The following is a 14,268-nucleotide window of genomic DNA, read 5'->3' as shown; positions in this document are numbered from 1 at the left end:
GAGGGAGGCAGCTCTGATATAAGGAAGCCAATCCCTGATCTTCTACCAGGGTGGGCACTTCCACATGGAAACACTGCAGAACAAGGCATAGTAGATCAGTAATAAGACCACAAGCAATAGTGGTGTCTAAATCCTACTACTGTGCTGCTCTCTGTTCTCCTTGCTGGAGAGAAAGCTGTACCTAAGGACTTGCAGTGCAAGGATCTCCTTGCTTTTTCTTGTTCCATTCTGCAGATCTGTGCTTCCTCCACCTCTCCTATTTCATCAATACTCCACCAGTCATCAGACAACCAGTCATGGTATGAGGAAGCCAATTCCTGATCCTCTACCAAGGTGCCCACCTCCACATAGAAACACTGCAGAACAAGGCATGGTAGATCAGTAAAAGGACCACTGGCATTACTGGTGGTTAAGTCCTACTACTGTGCTGCTCAGTGTTCTCCTTGCTGAAGAGGAAGATGTAACTGAGGACCTGCAGTGCAAGGTTCTTCCTGATTCTGCTTCCTCTATTCTGCAGATCTGTGTTTCCTCCACATCTCCTGCTTCATCAATACTCCACCAGTCATCAGACAACCAGTCATGAGGGTGGCAGTTCCCACATGAGAAAGTAAAGCCCTGCTCCTTCATCAAGATGACCACCTCTACATAGAAACATAGTAGAATAAGACATAGTCGATCAGTAACCGGACCTTAGGTGGCTAAGTCCTACAATCGTGCTACTCACTATTCTCCTTGCTGGAGGGGAAGCTGTACCTGAGGACCTGCAGTGCAAGGATCTCCCTGCTTCGGCTTCCTTCATTCTTCAGATCTGTGGTTCCTCCACCTATCCTGCTTCATTATTACCCCTCCAGTAGTTAGACAACCAGTCATGAGGGAGGCAGCTCTGATATGAGGAAGCCAATCCCTGATCTCCTACCAGGGTGGGCACTTCCACATAGAAACACTACAGAACAAGGTATAGTAGATCAGTAATAACACCACAGTGTGCTTCCTCCACCTATCCTGCTTCATTATTACCGCCCAAGTAGTTAGACAACCAGTCATGAGGGAGGCAGCTCTGATATGAGGAAGCCAATCCCTAATCTTCTACCAGGGTGGGCACTTCCACATAGAAACACTGCAGAACAAGGCATAGTAGATCAGTAATAGAACCACAAGCAATAGTGGTGTCTCAATCCTACTACTGTGCTGCTCACTGTTCTCCTTGCTGGAGGGAAAGCTGTACCTGAGGACCTGCAGTGCAAGGATCTCCCTGCTTCTGCTTCCTACATTCTGCAGATCCGTGTTTCTTCCACCTATCCTGCTTCATCAATACTCCACCAGTCATCAGACAACCAGTCATGAGGGTGGCAGTTCCCACATGAGAAAGTAAAGCCCTGCTCCTTCATCAAGATGGCCATCTCTACATAGAAACATTGCAGAACAAGACATAGTCGATCAGTAACAGGGCCTTAGGTGGCTAAGTCCTACAATCGTGCTGCTCACTTTTCTCCTTGCTGGAGGGAAAGCTGTACCTGAGGACCCGCAGTGCAAGGATCTACCTGCTTCTGCTTCCTACATTCTTCAGATCTGTGCTTCCTCTACCTATTCTGCTTCGTTATTACCCCTCCAGTAGTTAGACCATCAGTCATGAGGGAGGCAGCTCTGATATAAGGAAGCCAATCCCTGATCTTCTACCAGGGTGGACACCTCCACATGGAAACACTGCAGAACAAGGCATGATAGATCAGTAATAGGACCACAGTGTGCTTCCTTCACCTATCTTGCTTCATTATTACCCTTCAAGTAGTTAGACAACCAGTCATGAGGGAGGCAGCTCTGATATAAGGAAGCCAATCCCTGATCTTCTACCAGGGTGGGCACTTCCACATGGAAACACTGCAGAACAAGGTATAGTAGATCAGTAATAGGACCACAGTGTACTTCCTCCACCTATCTTGCTTCATTATTACCCCTCCAGTAGTTAGACAACCAGTCATGAGGGAGGCAGCTCTGATATGAGAAATCCAATCCCTGATCTTCTACCAGGGTGGGCACTTCCACATGGAAACACTGCAGAACAAGGCATAGTAGATCAGTAATAGGACCACAAGCAATAGTGGTGTCTAAATCCTACTACTGTGCTGCTCTCTGTTCTCCTTGCTGGAGAGGAAGCTGTACCTAAGGACCTGCAGTGCAAGGATCTCCTTGCTTTTTCTTGTTCCATTCTGCAGATCTGTGCTTCCTCCACCTCTCCTATTTCATCAATACTCCACCAGTCATCAGACAACCAGTCATGGTATGAGGAAGCCAAACCCTGATCCTCTACCAAGATGTGCACCGCCACAAAGAAACACTGCAGAACAAGGCATGGTAGATCAGTAAAGGACCACAAGCATTACTGGTGGCTAAGTCCTACTACTGTGCTGCTCACTGTTCTCCTTGCTGGAGGGAAAGCTGTACCTGAGGACCTGCAGTGCAAGGACCTCCCTGCTTCTGCTTTATCCATTCTGCAGATCTGTGCTTCCTCCACCTATTCTGCTTTATCATTACCCCTCCAGTAATCAGACAACCAATCATGAGGGAGGCAGCTCTGATATGAGGAAGCCAATCTGTGATCCTCCACCAAGATGGCCACCTCCATTTAGAAACAATGCAGAACAAGGCACAGTAGATCAGTAACAGGACCTTAGGTGGCTAGGTCTTACAATTGTGCTGCTCACTGTTCTCTTTGCTGGAGAGAAATCTGTACCTGAGAACCTGCAGTGCAAGGATCTCCCTGCTTCTGCTTCCTCCATTAAGCAGATCCGTGCTTCCTCCACCTCTCCTGCTTCATCTCTACCCCACCAGTCATCAGACAACGAGTCATGAGAGGTACAACTCTGACATAAGGAGGCAAAACCCTGCTCCTCTACTAAGATGACCACCTCCACATAGAAACACTGCAGAACAAGGCATAGTAGATCAGTAATAGGACCACAAGCAAGAGTGGTGGCTAAATCCTACTACTGTGCTGCTCTCTGTTCTCCTTGCTGTGGAGAAAGCTATACATGAGGACCTTCAGTTCAAGGATCTCCCTGCTTTTTGCTTCATCCACTCTGCAGATCTGTGTTTCCTCCTCCGCTCCTTCTTCATCATTACACCTCTAGTCATCAGTCAACCAGTCTTGAAGGAGTCAGCTCCGATATGAGGAGGCCAATCCCTGATCCTCTTCCAAGATGATCACCTCAATATAGAAACACTGGAGAACAAGGAATGGTAGATCAGTAACAGGACCACAAGCAATACTGGTGACTAAGTCGTAGTAAGGTACTGTTTACTGTTCTCCTTGCTGGAGAGGAAGCTGTACCTAAAAACCTACGGCGCAAGGATTTCCCTGCTTCTGCTTCATCCATTCTACAGATCTGTGCTTCCTCCACCTCACCTACTTCATCATTACTCCACCAGTCATCAGAGAATTAAGTTATGAAGGAGGCAGCGATGAGAATATGAGGAAGCCAATCCCTGATCCTTTACCAAGATGGCCACCCCCACATGGAAACACTTCAGAACAAGGCATGGTAGATCAGTAACAGGAACTTAGGTGGCTAAGTCCTACCACTGTGCCACTCACTGTTTCCTATCAGGAGATAAATGATGGATGAGCTGGAAATGTTTATGGAAAGTGCATTTTTTAAAATACGATGCCTGTTAAAGTGCACATGAACCCAAAAAGTGAAGACTGTCTATCTTATAGAGCAGTGGTCCTCAACCCTGGCCTACAGGGCCCACTAACAGGCCAGATTTGCAAGATAACTGATATACATCCCAGGTGATATCATTTGCTGCTCAGTGATTGCAGTACTCTAGTCTGCATCTCCCCAAGGTAATACCTAAAATCTGGCCTGTTAGTGGGCCCTGAGGACCGGAGTTGAGGACCACTGTTATAGAGGACATCTAGAAATGCGACATGTTACACCAATTAATGAATTCTCAATTTTGCCTAAACATTACCCTGAAAAATCTGCCTTTTGTTTTGAATTGGAATGAGATTTGGTGATGTCAGTACTGTATGCCTCACCGTTCTCCTTGCTGGAGGGAAAGCTGTACCTGAGGACCTGCACTGCAAGGATCTCCCTGCTTCTGCTTCATCCATTCTGCAGATCTGTGCTTCCTCCACCTATTCTGCTTCATCATTACTCCACCAGACAACCACTCATGAGGGGGGAAGTTCTTACACGAGGAAGGAAAACACTGCTCCTCTACTAAGATGGCACCCCTACACATAGAAACACTGCATAACAAGTCATAGTAGATCAGTAACAGGACTACAAGCAATACTGGTGACTAAGTCCTACTACTGTGCTGCTCTCTGTTCTCCCTGCTGGAGAGGAAGATGTAACTGAGGACCTGCAGTGCAAGGATCTCCCGCTTTTGCTTCATCCGTTCTGTAGATCTGTGCTTTCTTCACCTTTCCTACTTCATCATTACCCCACCAGTCCCCAGACAACCAGTCATGAGGGAGTCAGCTCTGATATGAGGAAGCCAATCCCTGATCTTCTACCAGGGTGGGCACCTCCACGTAGAAAGACTGCAGAACAAGGCATGATAGATCAGTAACAGGAACTTAGGTGGCTAAGTTCCACTACTGTGCTACTCACTGTTCTCCTTGCTGGAGAGGAAGTTGTACCTGAGAACCTGCAGTGCAAGGATCTCCCTGCTTCTGCTTCATCCATTCTACAGATCTTTGCTTCCTATTCTGCTTCATCATTACCCCACCAGTCGCCAGACAACCACTCATGAGGGGGGCAGATGAGGAAGCAAAACACTGCTTATCCACTAAGATGGCCACCTCCACATAGAAACACTGCAAAGTCATAATAGATCAGTAACAGGAACTTGGCTAAGTCCCACCACTGTACTAGTGGCTAAGTCCTACTACTGTGCTACTCACTGTTCTCCTTGCTGGAGAGGAAGTTGTACCTGAGGACCTGCAGTGCAAGGATCTTCCTGCTTCTGCTTTGAGTTCCCTGATTCTCTGTAAATCTATGCTTCTTCCACCTATCCTGCAGCTTCTTGATTATTCCCTCACTGGTCATCAGGGCAGCTCTGATATGAGAAAGCAAAGCCCTGCCTCTAACAAGATGGCCGCACACAGAGACACAGTGTAGAACAAGGCATGATTAATCAATAATGAGTTAATGATCAATTGTATGGAGACTACGGGCAATACTGGTGACTAGTCATTTGTCCTCTGCTTGCCTCTAAATGTACAGCCACCACAGTTCAGGTCCTTTTCAAAGCTGCATTTCGGGCTTCTGTGCTTTGGAGTCCCAATCTGCACAGCATGCTCCATGGTAACTGATCCCCCAAAATTGCGTCACTTTGGTCGCAGCTCTCTGACATCATTATGTACAATGCAGGACCAACAGTCCTGCATTGTACGCAGGGGTAGTGAGGCCCATCCAAGTCCGTTAATTGTTAGACAGCAGAAGAGATCAGCGGCTACCAGTGGGGAGCGAGGAATAAGGAAAATATTTACTTTTCCCTTTACCTCCAGCCAATCACGCATTTCACCCATACAGGGTTTATATGGGGGGGGTCACTCCACTGCACGGGTAAATGTACCGGTAGCCTGGAATACAATAAAATGCACTCACAGATTCTCTTTGCTGTTTCTCCAAGGCTCATGGGAGATCGATCCCAAGGATCTCACCTTCTTGAAGGAGTTGGGTAATGGACAGTTTGGTGTGGTGAAATATGGGAAATGGAGAGGACAGCACGAGGTGGCCATCAAAATGGTCAAAGAGGGTTGTATGTCTGAAGATGAGTTCATCAACGAAGCAAAATGCATGATGTAAGTAAATCTGAACAACTCGCTGTAAAAAATGGTGTCAGATAGCTCAGGTAGAGTCATTTTGTTTTTTAAAGCCAAAGTTTCCGTAAAAAAGGAGTCTATTTTTTTTACTACTGACCTCTGCTCTTTGTATTACTTATAACTGAGCTCTGACCTCTGCGTTACTAACTACTAACCCCCCCCCCCCCCCGCATTTTGCGTTACCCCTGACCCCTGAACTCTGCGTTACTTACTAATTACGTATGAGCTCTGCATTACTTACTATCATCGACTTCTGAGCTCTGCATTACTTACTAATTACCTCTGCATGCTGTTACTCCTGACCCCAACACTCTGTATTTCATACTAATGACCTCTGAACTCTGCATTACCAACTACCGACACCTGCTCTTTGCGTTACTACTTACCTCTAAACTCTGCATTACTACCGACCTCTAAACTCTGCATTACTACCGACCTCTGAACTCTGCATCACTACCGAACTTTGAACTCTGCATTACTACTGACCTCTGAACTCTGCATTACCACTGACCTCTGAACTCTGCATTACTACTGACCTCTGAACTCTGCATTACTACTGACCTCTGAATTACCACTGACCTCTGAACTCTGCATTACTACTGGCCTCTGAACTCTGCATTAGTACTGACCTCTTAATTACCACTGACCTCTGAACTCTGCATTACTACTGGCCTCTGAACTCTGCATTACTACTGACCTCTGAACTCTGCATTACTACTGACCTCTGAACTCTGCATTACTACTGACCTCTGAACTCTGCATTACCACTGACCTCTGAATTAACACTGACCTCTGAACTCTGCATCACTACCGAACTTTGAACTCTGCATTACTACTGACCTCTGAACTCTGCATTACCACTGACCTCTGAATTACCACTGACCTCTGAACTCTGCATTACTACTGGCCTCTGAACTCTGCATTACCACTGACCTCTGAACTCTGCATTACTACTGGCCTCTGAACTCTGCATTACTACTGATGTCTGAACTCTGCATTACTACTGACCTCTGAACTCTGCATTACTACTGACCTTTGAACTCTGCATTACTATTGGCCTCTGAACTCTGCATTACCACTGACCTCTGAATTACCACTGACCTCTGATCTCTGCATTACTACTGGCCTCTGAACTCTGCATTACTACTGACCTCTGAACTCTGCATTACTACTGACCTTTGAACTCTGCATTACTACTGACCTCTGAACTCTGCATTACTACTAACCTCTGAACTCTGCATTACTACCGACCTCTGAACTCTGCATTACTACTGGCCTCTGAGCTCTGCATTACTACTGACCTCTGAGCTCTGCATTACTACTGACCTCTGAACTCTGCATTACTACCGACCTCTGAACTCTGCATTACTACCGACCTCTGAACTCTGCATTACTACCGACCTCTGAACTCTGCATTACTACTGACCTCTGAACTCTGCATTACTACTGACCTCTGAACTCTGCATTACTACTGACCTCTGAACTCTGCATTACTACTGACCTCTGAACTCTGCATTACTACTGACCTCTGAACTCTGCATTACCACTGACTTCTGAACTCTGCATTACCAACTACTGACCTCTGAACTCTGCATTACTACTGACCTCTGCATTACTACTGACCTCTGAACTCTGCATTACCACTGACCTCTGAACTCTGCATTACTTACTACTGACTCATGAACTCTTTCTAGGTTACTTCCTATAAAAAAAAAACAACAACACACCCCTAGTGGCGATCTATGATCTCTTCTGTGTTCCACTAGATCTCCACCTCTCCACAGTTGTCTATCCCCATCCTATGACATGGCCTCAGCAACAAAAAGTGAAGGGGTTCCACAACTGGACAGTTCATACATGAAACCTTTATTAGTCATTTACTACTTATTACCTAAACTGTATCTTCTCCTTCCACCCCAGGAAGATGTCCCATCAAAATCTGGTTCAGTTATATGGAGTCTGCACCAAGCAGCGCCCCATCTTCATCATCACGGAGTATCTCTCCAATGGCTGCCTCCTCACCTACCTGAAGGAGTTCCGTTCCCGTCTCAATCCAGGACACCTCCTCAATATGTGCAGTGATGTATGCGGTGCAATGAGTTACCTGGAATCCAAGCAATTTCTACACCGGGATTTGGTAAGGGATCTCGGTTGGCTTGTGGTAGCAGTGTCTGGTCAGTAGGTCATTACAGCGATGCTATCCATATAACCATTTTTATTTTCTAAGGCTGCCCGAAACTGTTTGGTTTCTGAAGATGGCACAGTAAAAGTATCGGATTTTGGCCTCTCAAGGTAAACCCCTATATTCTTTTCAATGTGTTATAGTAGGGGCTTTTTTTCTCGGTGAATAGGTGCAGGAACTCTACCACGACCACAGCAAATGGGTGTGGGAGGGTCCTAAAGGGTCTTTAAATACCAGAAGTGTGCTACATACAGTGTGCAGTGTTCAGGAGTGTGCTTTGTACAGAGCGCAGGGTTCAGGAGGGTGCTATGTACAGGGTTCAGTAGGGTGCTATGTACAGGGTTCTGGAGGGTGCTATGTACAGGGTTCAGGAGGGTGCCACCTACAAAGCTCAGGGTTCAGGAGACAGCTACATACAGTGTGCAGTATTCAGGAGTATGCTTTGTACAGAGCGCAGGGTTCAGGAGGGTGCTATGTACAGGGTTCAGTAGGGTGCTATGTACAGAGTTCAGGGTTCAGGAGGGTGCTATGTACAGGGTTCAGGAGGGTGCAATCTATAGAGTTCAGGGATCAGGAGGGTGCTATGTACAGGGTTCAGGAGGGTGCAATATATAGAGTTCAGGGTTCAGGAGTGTGCTTTGTACAGAGTGCCGGGTTCAGGAGGGTGCTATGTACAGGGTATTCAAGTAAAAAACAAAACCTCCTGCGCTTAAGTGCTGTCTGATGGAGTAGAAAGAGGTGCACTACAAACTCAGATGTAAAGAGAGCTGTTTGGTCTTGCTGCCCCCTTCAGGATCAAGGGTATCCAGAACCACTGGTAGAGAAGACAAAAAAAGAAAAAGCAGCATCTTTTCTGGCTCTGAGGAAGGGGGCTCGCCCCTGAAACGCGTCAGCCTAGCCACAGCAGCCCCATGCGACTATCTGTATGCCCATTTGTCACTATTGGGACCTGGCTACCTTGGAGACTGTATATGCTATTCTTGATGTGTGTTGTACCACACCAGTCTTGTGAGTATATTGTACACCTTTTAATATTTTAATAAAAGTTTTTATGGTAATGCACTAGGTCGGTGCGCCCCTCTTTTTTCTTTTTTTGTCTTCTCTGCTATGTACAGGGTTCAGGAGGGTGCTATGTACAGAGTTCAGGGTTCAGGAGGGTGCTACCTGTAGAGTGCAAGAGGTAAGAATGGTGCTACCTACAAAGCTCAGGAGACTGCTACATACAGAGTGCAAGGTTCAGGAGTGTGCTTTGTACAGAGTTCAGGGTTCAGAAGAGTGCTACCTGTAGAGTGCAGGGTTCAGGAGGGTGCTACGTACAGAGTGCAGGGTTTAGGAGGGTGCAGCATACAGTGTGCAGAGTTCAGAAGTGCTCTTTGTACAGCTATCATGGTTCAGGAGGGTGCTACCTGTAGAGTGCAGGGTGCAGGGGAGTGCTGTGTACAGAGTGCAGGGTTCTGGAGGGTGCTATGTACAGGGTTCAGGAGGGTGCTACCTGTAGAGTGCAGGGGGTAAGGAGGTTGCTACCTACAAAGCATAGGGTTCAGCAGACTGCTACATACAGTGTGCAGAGTTCAGGAGTGTGCTTTGTACAGAGTGCAGGGTACAGGAGGGTGCTACATACAGTGTGCAGAGTTCAGGAGTGTCTTTTGTACAGAATTCAGGGTTCAGGAGGGTGCTACCTGTAGAGTGCAGGGTTCAGGGGGGGTGCTGTGTACAGAGTACAGGGTTCAGGAGGGTGCTATGTACAGAGTTCAGGTTTCAGGAGACTGCTACATACAGTGTACAGAGTTCTTGGGGTTCTGGAGGGTACTATCTGTAGAGTGCAGGGTTCAGGGGGAGTGCTGTGTACAGAGTACAGGGTTCAGGAGGGTGCTATGTACAGAGTTCAGGTTTCAGGAGACTGCTACATACAGTGTACAGAGTTCTTGGGGTTCTGGAGGGTACTATCTGTAGAGTGCAGGGTTCAGTAGGTTGCAGTGTACAGAGTACAAGATTCAGGAGGGTGCTATGTACAGAGTGCAAGGTTCAGGAGTGCACTTTGTACAGAGTGCAGGTTTCCGGAGGGTGCTACATACAGAGTTCAAAAGGGTGATTCGTACAGAGTGCAGGGTTCAGGAGACTGCTACATACAGTGTGCAGAGTTCAGGAGTGCACAGCTTTGTTGTACGTAGCACCCTCCTGAACCCTGCACTCTGTATGTAGCACCCTCCTGAACCCCAAACTCTGTACAAAGTGCACTCCTGAACCTTGCACTCTGTACATAGCACCTTCCTGAACCCCGAACTCTGTACAGAGTGCAGAGTTCAGGAGGGTGCTACATACAGTGTGCAGAGTTCATGAGCGTACTTTCAGGCGGGGGACGTTAAATATTTTTAAATGTGCTGTAATTCCAGTTTTTCATACTGACCGTACATCCAAGCTTATCCTTCCGGTTACAGGTACGTTCTAGATGATGAATATACGAGTTCGCTGGGGTCAAAGTTCCCCGTCCGCTGGTCTCCGATTGAGGTTCTTTTGTACAGCAAGTTCAGCAGTAAATCCGATGTCTGGTCATTCGGTAAGAGGCATTTACATCCAACCCCCACCTCTTAGTTCTTTATGTTTGGACATGGAAATCAGAATGAATGAATGGAGGAGATCACATTTTGTTTGGTTGAAAAAGTGATTATAAAATCTTAAAAAAATTGCTTCACTGTAGGCCGGGCCAGGAAATTTGTTAAAGGAGAAGTACAGCCAAATTTCCTGTGTCTCTCCCTGCAGCAGCTGAAAGCTGGCAGGAGGGGGAGAAACTGGCTTCCTTCTGTAATTGCCCCCCTGCCCGACCACACCGATTCCTCGTGCTGTTGGGACCCCCCTGTGCAATTTGTTTTAAAAATGTTTACAATTATTTTATTTTACAATTTTTTAAATTAATTTATTACAATGTTTAATTGTTTTTTTACAGTTAAAAAAAAAAAAAAAAAAATTATTTATAATCAAGACAATATATCATGAATTCGTTCTTGTGATATTTTCGGGTTTTATTTCCACTCATTAGGTGTATTAATGTGGGAGGTGTTCACCTTCGGGAAGATGCCGTACGAGAGATTCAACAACAGTGAAATCGTGGAGCAGATAATGAAGGGGGGGCGGCTCTACAGACCTCAGCTGGCAACAGACCGAGTCTACAATGTGATGCTCAGCTGCTGGGCGGAGGTAACAGTGGGCGGAGGTAACAGTGGGCGGAGATAAGAGTGGGCGGAGGTAACAGTGGGCGGTGGTAACAGTGGGCGGTGGTAGTGGTAACAGTGGGCGGAGGTAACAGTGGGCGGAGGTAACAGTGGGCAGAGGTAACAGTGGGCGGAGATAACACTGGGCGGATCCCATACATTGGCAATCCAAATGATACATTTTTGTTTTTTATTATGATACCTTTTTATTATGATACATTTTTTATTATGATACCTTTATCTTTATTTTATTTTTTTATATATATATATATATATATATATATATATATTTTTTTTTTTTTTTTTTTTTGCACACATGTTAAAAAAATAATTTTAGACCTGAAGATTAGTTAAACCCACCCCCCCCCCCCCCAAACATGATATATTTTCTGCTAGCAGAAACCCTGGAGAATAAAGTAGCGGTGGTTCCAATTTTTATTATCAGCGGGAACCACTTCTGGGAACGCCCACCGCAGTTTTACGTCGCTACTTTGATGTTAAATACCGGGGTTATGGCAGCAGGTAGCAGCCATAACCCCGGTATTTTTTTACAGGGCGGGCAGTCCTCTTTCACTTAAAAATGGTCCCAGCGGTGCATTCGCCGTGGGATCACTTTTATGGGTGGCGGGAGAGGTGCTCCCCGGAGCCGTCGGTAGCGGGGAAAAGGATCCGGTCCTTTCCCCTCCTAGGCAGGAAGTAGAGTGAAGGCAAGATGAGTTTTAATGAGATAAAAAGTGGGAGGCACATATACAAACTGTTGTAATTCCTACACCTTTCACCTGATTTGGATGTAAATACCCTCAAATTAAAGCTGAAAGTCTGCAGTTAAAGCACATCTTGTTTGTTTCATTTCAAATCCATTGTGGTGGTGTATAGAGCCAAAAAGATTAGAATTGTGTCAATGTCCCAATATTTATGGACCTGACTGTAGATAGAAGTCCAGCCATTATCACTCAATGCATAGGAAGTGGGATCAGACACTGATGTACAGCGGGATCAGACACTGATGTACAGGGGGATCAGATACTGATGTACAGTGGGATCAGACACTGATGTACAGCGGGATCAGACACTGATGTACAGGGGGATCAGACACTGATGTACAGTGGGATCAGACATTGATGTACAGCGGGATCAGACTATGATGTACAGCGGGATCAGACACTGATGTACAGGGGGATCAGACACTGATGTACAGAGGGATCAGGCACTGATGTACAGAGGGATCAGACACTGATGTACAGCGGGATTAGACTCTGATGTACAGAGGGATCAGACACTAATGTACAGCGGGATCAGACACTGATGTAGAGCGGGATCAGACACTGATGTAGAGCGGGATCAGACGCTGATGTACAGGGGGATCAGACACTGATGTACAGAGGGATCAGACACTGATGAACAGGGGGATCAGACGCTGATGTACAGGGGGATCAGACGCTGATGTAGAGCGGGATCAGACGCTGATGTACAGGGGGATCAGACACCGATGTACAGAGGGATCAGACACTGATGTACAGAGGGATCAGACACTGATGTACAGAGGGATCAGACACTGATGTACAGAGGGATCAGACACTGATGTTCAGCGGGATCAGACACTGATGTACAGGGGGATCAGACACTGATGTACAGCGGGATCAGACACTGATGTACAGCGGGATCAGACTCTAATGTACAGAGGGATCAGACACTGATGTACAGTGGGATCAGACACTGATGTACAGTGGGATCAGACACTGATGTACAGGGGGATCAGACACTGATGTACAGAGGGATCAGACACTGATGTACAGAGGGATCAGACACTGATGTACAGAGGGATCAGACACTGATGTACAGAGGGATCAGACACTGATGTTCAGCGGGATCAGACACTGATGTACAGGGGGATCAGACACTGATGTACAGCGGGATCAGACACTGATGTACAGCGGGATCAGACTCTAATGTACAGAGGGATCAGACACTGATGTACAGTGGGATCAGACACTGATGTACAGTGGGATCAGACACTGATGTACAGTGGGATCAGACACTGATGTACAGGGGGATCAGACACTGATGTACAGTGGGATCAGACACTGATGTACAGTGGGATCAGACACTGATGTACAGGGGGATCAGACACTGATGTACAGAGGGATCAGACACTGATGTACAGGGGGATCAGACACTGATGTACAGGGGGATCAGACACCGATGTACAGAGGGATCAGACACCGATGTACAGGGGGATCAGACACTGATGTACAGAGGGATCAGACACTGATGTACAGAGGGATCAGACACTGATGTACAGAGGGATCAGACACCGATGTACAGAGGGATCAGACACCGATGTACAGAGGGATCAGACACTGATGTACAGAGGGATCAGACACCGATGTACAGAGGGATCAGACACTGATGTTCAGCGGGATCAGACACTGATGTACAGATATAAATAGGAAAACTTATTTCTTGTGTTTCCCCAGAAAGCTGATGACAGACCGGCCTTCCGCATCTTACACGGAGCAATCTTAGAAGTCATGGAAGATCTGTGACAGCGAGGATCTGTGACAGCGAGGATCTGTGACAGCGAGGATCTGTGACAGCGAGGATCTGTGACAGCGAGGATCCTATGATGGACACACAGACAATGTAATGAGAAGGAAATCTGCGGCTGTACATTGACTTTTATTGTAAATACATTTATTATATATATTTCCCATTTGGAGAAGATTCAGTAAAACCGGAGAAAAGACAATGAGAACGCCGGTGAAGATGAAGCCTCCTGCAGGAACTATAGAGACTAATCATCTTGTCGTTCTGGGAAAAGAAGTGGGAGGGTCCTGCAGCCTCCTGGGATACGCCCCTCACACATCCCAGGAGGATCCAGATGTGCAGGCACCTTGGTGCCTCATTGGGGTAACAGCTGACAAAGAAGACAGCGGCATGGGCCCTGGTGCGTGGGGGGGGGTGGGTGGGGGGTGATGGTGGATTATAGTTGTATAACGCCAGATTTGCTGAACGTGTGAGTTTTGTGTTTTGAGGGTAAC

At 46.7% G+C, this 14,268-nt stretch overlaps 1 protein-coding gene across 1 annotated transcript in view; it reads left to right on the top strand.

Annotated features, from left to right (window-relative positions):
- Positions 1-13,782, top strand: part of BTK (Bruton tyrosine kinase) — an 81,018-nt gene extending 67,236 nt beyond the window's left edge. Inside the window, exons 14-19 of the mRNA XM_082263346.1 lie at positions 5,644-5,815; positions 7,757-7,973; positions 8,064-8,128; positions 10,457-10,575; positions 11,056-11,213; positions 13,705-13,782. Coding sequence (XP_082119472.1) covers positions 5,644-5,815; positions 7,757-7,973; positions 8,064-8,128; positions 10,457-10,575; positions 11,056-11,213; positions 13,705-13,773 — 800 coding nt within the window. The 3' untranslated portion in view covers positions 13,774-13,782. The remainder of the gene's footprint in view (positions 1-5,643; positions 5,816-7,756; positions 7,974-8,063; positions 8,129-10,456; positions 10,576-11,055; positions 11,214-13,704) is intronic.
- Positions 13,783-14,268: the final 486 nt, after the last annotated feature.

The sequence above is a fragment of the Pelophylax lessonae genome, assembly GCF_965119305.1.
Source record: "Pelophylax lessonae genome assembly, chromosome: 7".
In the NCBI taxonomy this organism is placed as follows: domain Eukaryota; kingdom Metazoa; phylum Chordata; class Amphibia; order Anura; family Ranidae; genus Pelophylax; species Pelophylax lessonae.
Note: the sequence above shows the minus strand (reverse complement) of the source record. Positions and strands in the feature narration are given on the sequence as shown.